Source organism: Microtus ochrogaster, chromosome 5 (genome assembly GCF_000317375.1).
Source record: "Microtus ochrogaster isolate Prairie Vole_2 chromosome 5, MicOch1.0, whole genome shotgun sequence".
Classification (NCBI taxonomy): Eukaryota; Metazoa; Chordata; class Mammalia; order Rodentia; family Cricetidae; genus Microtus; species Microtus ochrogaster.
This window is the reverse complement of record NC_022012.1, coordinates 32306153-32315107: the sequence shown is the minus strand read 5'-3', so window position 1 is coordinate 32315107 and position 8955 is coordinate 32306153. Positions and strand designations below refer to the sequence as shown.

At 35.3% G+C, this 8955-nt stretch overlaps 1 protein-coding gene across 1 annotated transcript; it reads right to left on the bottom strand.

The window, feature by feature from the left end:
• Positions 1-6437: 6437 nt before the first annotated feature.
• Positions 6438-7372, bottom strand: LOC102001243 (olfactory receptor 8B3-like). Its single transcript, XM_026779490.1, is given in 2 exon segments — positions 6438-6763; positions 6766-7372. Coding segments are annotated over 2 exon segments (930 nt in total). The 5' UTR covers positions 7370-7372.
• Positions 7373-8955: the final 1583 nt, after the last annotated feature.

Here is an 8955-nt window from a genome sequence, read left to right as displayed (position 1 = left end):
GTTGGTGAGCTCCTATGAGCTCAGATAAGCTGTTTCAGTGGGTATCCCCAATATGGTCTTGACCTCTTTGCACATATTCTTAATCCTCCCACTCTTCAACAGCTCTGAGAGCTCAGCCCAGTGCTCTCCTGTGGCTCTCTGCCTCTGCTTCCGTCAGATGCTGGATGAAGGTTCTATGGTGACCTCTAAGATAGTCATCAATCTGACTGCAGAGCAAAGCCAGTTCATGTACCCTCTCTATTATTTCTTAGGGTCTTAGCTAGGATTATCCTTGTGGGTAATTTCTCTAGTACCAAGTTTCTTACTAGCACATAATGACTCCTTCAGTCAAGGTATCTCTTTCTTTATTCTCTGTCTCTGTCCTTTCCACATCTTGATTATCCCATTTCCTCAAATTCTCCGCCCCTCCCCTCCTATCCCTTTTCACTTTCCCTTCTCTCCCCATCTTCATGCTCTGAATTTTCTCAGGATATCTTGTCTATTTCCCCTTCCTGGGGACATCTGTATATGTTTTTCTTAGGGTTCTTTGTAACTTAGCTTCTCTGGTGCCGTTATAATACAATAAAATTGTATTATATTAATACTACATAAAGAGAATATGTTTTTTTATTCCAGTTATAGAAGTCTTCTCTCAATTAAATTCTTCACATTATTCTTAAAAGAATAATTATGATTCCAGCCTGGGGTAAATCCAATGGTTTCACTTATGCCTGATAGTTCTTCTTTACCACTGAGCTTCACAAACAGCATATTAACATTTTTCTCCAATCCCATCCTTCACTCCCCTCTCCTTTTACCTTCTCATTGACTTTCATGCTCCCAATGTACTCAGAAAATTTTATATTTTCCTCATTTCTTTATAGATACTTGCGTGTCTCTCTTAGGGTTCTCTTTGTTGTCTAGGTTGTCTGCGTTTGTAGACTGTAGGTTGATTTTTCTTTGCTTTAGGTCTAGAAGCTACTTATGAGTGAGTACATATTATATTTGTCTTCCTGCTTTGGGGTTACCTCATTCAATGTTTTTTTCTAGATCCGTCCATTTGACTGCAAATTTCAAAATGTCATTTTTTACCTCTGTGTAGTACTTCATTAAGTAAATGTACCACATTCTCTTTATTCATTCTTTGGATGAGGGTCATCTAGGTTGTTTCTACGTTCTGGCTATAACAAATAATGCTGCTGTGAGCATAGTTGAGCACATATTCTTGTGGTATGATTGAGCATCCTTTGGTTATATACCCAACAGAGGTATTGTTGGGTCAACAGTGAAAATTTAATAAGGACCTTAAAGATTTTATATATCAAAGAATCCCAAAGAATAAAATACTAAGAAATTACTGTATCATTCATAATCAAAGACCTGAAATATTTCTACAATGAAAATTGTATAACGTTTCTAAAAGAAGTTGATGCAGCAGCCAGGAGGTGGTGGCGCATGCCTTTAATCCCAGCACTCAGGAGGCAGAGGCAGGCAGATCTCTGTGAGTTCGAGTCCAGCCTGGTCTACAAAGGGAGTTCCAGGACAGGCTCCAAAGCTACAGAGAAACCTTGTCTTGAAAAAAAAAAAGAAGTTGATGCATAAATACACAAATAATCTTTGCTCATAGTTTAGATATGCCTTTATTAATATCTTCATTTTACATTCATACAAGTACAGATGCACATGTGGTCCTGCATATGCTTGGGTACCCACACCCACTGGAATATGCACATTCCCCTCCCATACACAAAAAGTAAGGACTGAAGAATTAATCAGAACTGACAAGTTTGTAGAAGAAAACCATAAAATTCTGCTTTAAAAGTAATGGTATAAGCACTTAGAAGGATAGCCTTTGTTTTTTTTTTATTTTTATTTTTTTATTTTTTGGTTTTTCGAGACAGGGTTTCTCTGTAGCTTTGGAGCCTGTCCTGGAACTCCCTTGGTAGACCAGGCTGGCCTCGAACTCACAGAGATCCGCCTGCCTCTGCCTCCCGAGTGCTGGGATTACAGGCGTGCGCCACCACCGCCCGGTAAGGATAGCCTTTGTTAATTGATCAGAGAACTTACTACTGCTGTGGTGCCAATACTTTCCAAAGCCATCTGTAGAATCAGTGTTATCCTTATCATATCAGAATAAAATTTTAATCTTAATATTCATAAAGAATATCAATAAACTCTGATTTTTCAAAATCCTTGTTAAAAAACCTCACTTACTCCCATTTCCAAATTTCAAAGCTTGCCAGAAACCCGAAAAAAAAAGAGTGTGGTATGACAATAAGAACAGGTAATCAGAGAAATGGTATAACACAGAAAGCCTAGAAACAAGATCTTAGATAAAGATTTAAAAATATACGGTTTGGAAAAAGTTCCTAAGACCATCCCTTGTTGGGATGGACAGTCTCTTCAGTTAGGATAACTGAATTTAGATATTAAAAATTATGTTGGACCCTACAGACACTGTATATCAGTTAACCCAAGTGGGTCAGATGCACTTGGTCAAGACGTAAAAATAAAAGTGATTGCACGAAAACACAGGACCAAAACTTTACAGCCTCACATGTGGTGATGACTTCTGTACAATAATGTGAAAAACACAAAAGTTATAGGAAAATAAAAATGTTTGCATTTCCCTGATCACCAAGGAGGATGAGAATGGGGAAATTGTTCATTCCCCATGACACATGGTCTTGGAAACTTCTTCAAACATTCCTTAACCCTTCATCTAAGATCTTGTTTCTGAGATATCTGTGTTATACCATTTCTTTGATTACCTGCCCTTATTTCCATTCTGTACTTTTTTGGTTTTGGGTTTCTGACAAGTTTTAAAATGTAGATGTGATAGTAACCTAGTTTTGCTATTTTCCTAAATGGCCTGGCATATTCATAGTCTTTTGAGATTATCTATCAATATTAAAAAGACAATGTAATATGTGACATGTCATTGTGATATGCTAGGGATAACAATGACTCTTTGGAATGTACTGACACCATAATAGTATTAAGTTTTCTGATGGATGTACAAAACCTATGCTTCCAGATGGTCATGTCTCATTAATTTCATTAACCAGAATTTGTGGTTTTCTTCTACAAACTTTTAAGAAATTTGGTTACTTCTTTAGTATTTACTGTTTTGTGTTTGGTATGTGTGTGCGTGGGTGCATAAATATATGTGTACTTACAAGTGTGCAACGGCAAGTGCAATTGTACTTTCCTGACTCTGAGCATAAGATATCAACCAATGCATGGCTAAACTATGAACTAAAGATGTTTTTGTTTATTTATACACCAACTATTTTATCAATATTAGTCAATATTTAGCTTATATACTTTGATGCCTTTGATTATGATAATAGAGCAATTCTTCAGTATTTTATACTATTTTGGAATATGGACTTCTTAAATTCTTCATTATATCATTAACAAATGGAATAGCATATTAAAGTAGCCCATATGAGGCTGTAGGTCTGACCCTAGTATGCAGGAATTAAAGTAATTCTAAGAAATATTTGAAGAATTTCACTGAAGGAAAACCTTATAAACAAAGAGGTTAAAATGAAATTCTATAAATTGGAATAGAACATACTCTTCTTGAAATAGTATTAAATAAAATAATATACTTATTGTACTTTGCAAATCTGTTCAACTGAACTGAATACTGCCTTCCTTCCTTTAATAGACATAAGTGAAAATTAACCCTCAGGTGTGGTGAAATGATTGTCTCTGCCATGAACAAGTCTAGATTTCGCTACAGTTTTACTTGACATCTTTATTTGCTTCTGTGAGATCCAATTTTCTACTATAAATGTTAATTACATATACTTGGGTTTTTAATACTTCATAGTTGCTTAAGTTCTTTTCATTATACACATAAATAACACTCTAGCGAAAGTTGTATAAGAATATTTAATTGTGGAAATCAGGATATTTGCATGAGTATATAAACATAATGTACGGGTACATAAAGCAAGTACTATAACACAACTTTGATTAAGAAAGTTTATAATGGTCATGTGCGTATGTAGATAAATATGGCTAGTACACATCATATCATTCCTTCTTAGAGATTCCTGTGGTACTTAGCTCTTAATCCAAGGATTAACACATATTAAGCAAGGACTCAGTGACATATTTTCTCAGTTTTTTTCTTATGTAGTTTTTTAAATTAACCATGCTGGCATTGACCTACTGAATTTAGTAAGATACCTCTAGTTCATTTCCCAGCTTCCCTAACCGAAATAAACACACAAAACCTATATTATTTGCAATACGATTTGGCCAATCACTTACATTTATTGCAAGATAGCTCTTACACCTAGAAATAACCAATTTCCATTATTTTATATTTTACCATAAGGCTCATGGCCTTACTGGCAAGGTTGCTACTGGCAGCTCATGTCTTTCCCCTCTGGCAGCTCCATGGCATCTCCTTGACTGTGCCTTTTTATCTCTCAGCATTCAGTTTAGTTTTTCAAACCTAATTCTACTCTGCCCTGTGCAGGCCATAGACAGTTTCCTTATTAACCAGTGGTGTTCACCACATACAGAGGGGAATCCCATATCAACAGAGTGTTTTCTCCATCAAGCAGGGTTACACATGTGTTTTGATGATTGTTCTGTGGACCAGTCTCTTATTGTGACTATTTTGAAATAATTTCCTGGCTTTCTTCCCTTCGGTTTATAATTTCAAAACTATGTGAAGTTTTGTTATCAGCACATTGGCCAAGGAAGGAAAAAGAAAAAGTGAAAAGTACAAAATTCCTGTTTGTTTATTCCTGACAAGTCCTGCTATAGCTCACCTCAATAAACAGTGGCAAATGTCTATCCTACAGAAGAGTACAGTCATGTCTGCCTGATGTCATAGGCATCTATGTGAACCATGTGCATGTTTTATTTCTGTTTATGATGCTTCATTGATATATGAGATGGAATCATTCCCCTTAGATGGAGAAAGTTTGTTTTTTTTTTAATAATCACAATTTCTACTATCCCCCCATACACTGTGTAGAACAACCTCTATTTAGAATGGAAAATCTTACAATAGTTATTGCAGTTTTTAATGTTTCAGGTGATAATTTAAAATGCTGTTTGACTATAAACACTTTATCTACTCACATTGATTCACAGAAGAGAAAAATCGAGCTCTTCAGAAGATATGTGGAAATAATATCTGCAGAATCCATTTTGTCATATATTGGTTATCTCGTAGAGAAATTCCATATGGGAATCCCATATAAAATCAACCACAATGAAACAATTTATTTGTCTATGGATCTTCCTTCATGTTAAACTTTTCTTTCTGTAAATTATCTTAAGCTTTTTAACTTATCCAGACAGATGTTTCAGTACTCAATATTTAAAGAAAGTTCCAAAAATAGAAAAAAATCCATAGAAAGAGGTTTCATTTGACTACCCTTTACTGTCTCAAGTATTTTTTCCTATTTAGTGTCTCAATAACCACTCATTCTATTCCTTGACTTACCTGTTTTCACTCTACTTGAAATCAACAAATACATTCTGTCTTCATTTCTATATAAAACAATCACCATCACTTAAAATACTATTAATGTACTGTCATTGTGGGTGTTAAGAATAATGTAAAATGAAAAAAGTAAGGTAAATATTTGCAATGCTCTACTTAAGAAAGTTAAGATTTAAAAATAACATGATTTTCAGAAACTCTCCATGATTCTTAGCAGGAAAAGTCTCCTATTTACTCATTGTCTGTCTTTGTGTCTTATCGTTTAAAGCCTGTGATTGGCACCCTTTCTTTCTAGATCTTTTCTTGAATCGCTAGACCCTTAAAACATTCAAAGTTTTCCATTTTTAATTTTGCATATGAACTAAACTTCTTATGCAAAAAATTATCTTGCTTGAAACGGGGAAATTATACACATTCATTAAGCTATTGATCACCAATAAATCTTAATGATCACATTGTCAGTTGAAGGGATATGTTGCTTGCCAATGGAAGAAAGACAGACAAGATCAGAATCAGCAGTTTGAATTAAACATTCAAAGAAACAACTTCAAAATGAGACACCCCTACATAGAGTGGAAATTAGCATAATAGTGTTTCTTCATTTGATAAATTGAGAAGCCATTTTATATTATGAGAATAAAAATGATAAGCTTGCAATGACTGGAGGGAAATGAATAAGTTGTTTCATGTAATTATTTTAAATAAGAAATACAATATAAAATGGAGGAAATGACAAAGAATTAAGAAGACAAGCTATCACAATATTGAACCAAATTTAAAAAGACTCAATTTTTTATGATACAAAAAAGCCTAGAATTCATAATTATTCCAAGAGTCTTTGGCTTTTCAAAAACTGGGAAAAAAGGTAGCATTTTGTCTAGAAAAGAAAAAAAAGAGGTAAATTCTACATCTGAAATATCGCCCATAAGTAGAAACAATTTCTGTGCCCAGAATAAGAAATTAAATTCAACTTGACCAGTCAAATGTTCCTGCTGCTTAGGGTTTTCCTAAAGGCAACTTTAATATCTTTGTTTCTTAAGCTGTAGATTAAGGGATTCATCATGGGGACCACATTGGTGTAAAGGACAGAATAGATTTTTCCTTCATTCACAGACCCAGATGAGGAGGGTTTGAAATACACGAGCGTAGCTGAACCAAAGAACAGAGAAACAGCAAGGATGTGAGAGCTGCACGTGCTGAAGGCTTTGGACCTGCCCTCAGAGTAACTGATGCGGAAGATACTAGAGATGATAAAACTATAGGAGGTAAAAATAGTGGAAGTAGGAACAATTACATGGATGCTCCCAGCAACAATATTACAAGCTTGTTGGCATATATGCTTGTGCAGGAGAGTTGAAGCAAAGGAGGAATATCACAGAAGTAGTGGTTGATGGTGTTGGCATCACAGAAGCTCAGTCTCAGCATGCATGCAGTGTGAGCCACAGCAGTAGAAAATGCAATAATGTAAGAACTAAACATAAGTATCAAACATAGTTTAGGAGACATGACAACATTATACAACAGTGGATTACAGATGGCCATGTAGCGATCATAGGCCATTGAAGTCAACACATAGCACTCAGAAGTAGCAAAGAACATAAAGAAATAGAGTTGGGTCATACATTCTCTGTATGTAATTACATTTTTCCTTAATATAAAGTTCATCAGCATTTGGGGAGTGAACACAGAACAATAGCAAATATCTATAAAGGATAAGTTAAAGAGAAAAAAGTACATAGGAGTGTGGAGGTGAGAATCCAGCACAATCAGAATTATCAAACACAAATTTCCCAATGCAGTGACCAGATACATTGCTAGGAACAGAAAGAACAAGGGTATTTGGAGTTCAGGCTTTCCTGTTAATCCTACCAGATAGAATTCAGTCACCAAAGAGACATTTACTGCATCCATTCTTCTGTAAGTCAATCTGTGGAAACAGAAAATGGAGCTGCCTTAGAGGATGATCCATACTCAGTCATGGATCCTTCCCACCTATGAGTTATATGTCGGGAATGTTTCTTCTAGCCCAGACTAATAATATAGAATCATCTTCTGCAGCCACAAAAAAGTCCCAAGTCTGAAATCCAGTAGTACCAAATTTTAGTATTTCTGAAAAAGGAGAAGACTATAGTAAAAAGGGCTCAACCTTTCACCGTCTCCTGTTTTCCTTCACTACAACATTAAAATTGGTAGCATATGCCTGGACAGTACAGTGCTGGCTGCTGCTACAGATTCACCTTTTCTGTGATATGAATGGAAAACATGTGCCTAAATTAAATTTAAAAGAACAAGAATAGGACAGAGAAAATATGTTGCCTTTTCTGATATCACAAAGTCATAAATCTGGAAGACTTGAATTCTGACCATGGAGAACTGTAGTGGAAATGCTGCAACTTACTGGCAATAGGTTCTTTTAAATTTAATGTAACACTATCTGATGCTCCTGATGTCTCTCTTCTGAAGGTTTTACTTGTGTCTCATTTGGTACAGAAAAAAGAATACACTTGCTGAAGCCCATTATATATTAAAAGATATTTAAGGGTATGGAATCAGAAGGGAGAGAAGGTGGGGAGGATTTATGAGAAATTGAATGAGAGGAAACTGTAATCAGAATATATTATATGAAAAACTGTATTTTCAACAAAATAAAAATTAAAACAGATATTCAAGAGAGAGAGAGAGAGAGAGAGAGAGAGAGAGAGAGAGAGAGAGAGAGAGAGAGAAAGAGAGAAAGGAGAGAGAGGAAGAGAGAGAGAGGTCTGTTACTATACCTTAAATTCAGAATCTCACAATTTTTATTCCAATCCTCTTACTTTCCCATTTATTTCAGTTTCATAAGTATAAATAATTCATATTTGAAAGTTCCAGATATTTTAATTTAAAGTAGATACACATATGACTTAATTTTCTTCGACCTACTTCTGAATTGCAGAACATTATTTGTGATTAAAGCTTTGAGTCTTTTCTGGAAGCAGAGAAAAGGCACTTCAACCTCAAGATGTATGCGCTGATAATTAGTACAGAAGAATGCCCTGGTTCTTCTACAGATGAGAACATTTAAATCAAAGAAGAAACTGAAGATATTGTACTACACTTTGAGACGTGATCCTAATTTCCTCAGAGACTCACAATTACATGCATCTGTTCCTTTCACTCTAGAGAACATGTGTCTCCCAGTGTAGATAGAAAGACAGACTTTAGCCTCCCCAATTATCTTGAGATCTGAAGGGATCTGAGTTTGGCATTTTTCTTCTCTTATTTCCTACAGTTGAGTGGGAATTGCCCCTTGTTCCTGCTCCTGATTAATAAATTCTGTGCCTTTAAGTTGTAGAGTATTGTACAAGTCACTAACAGTGCATTTCAACCAGAATCATCACAGATGCCACTTAAAAAATGCAGTTATGAACAAAGATAACGTGAGAAGACATGTTAACATGGGGGAAAGTCTTAAGGGGCCTCAGCCCATGATGAAGAACTTAAGACAGCCCAAGAGCACT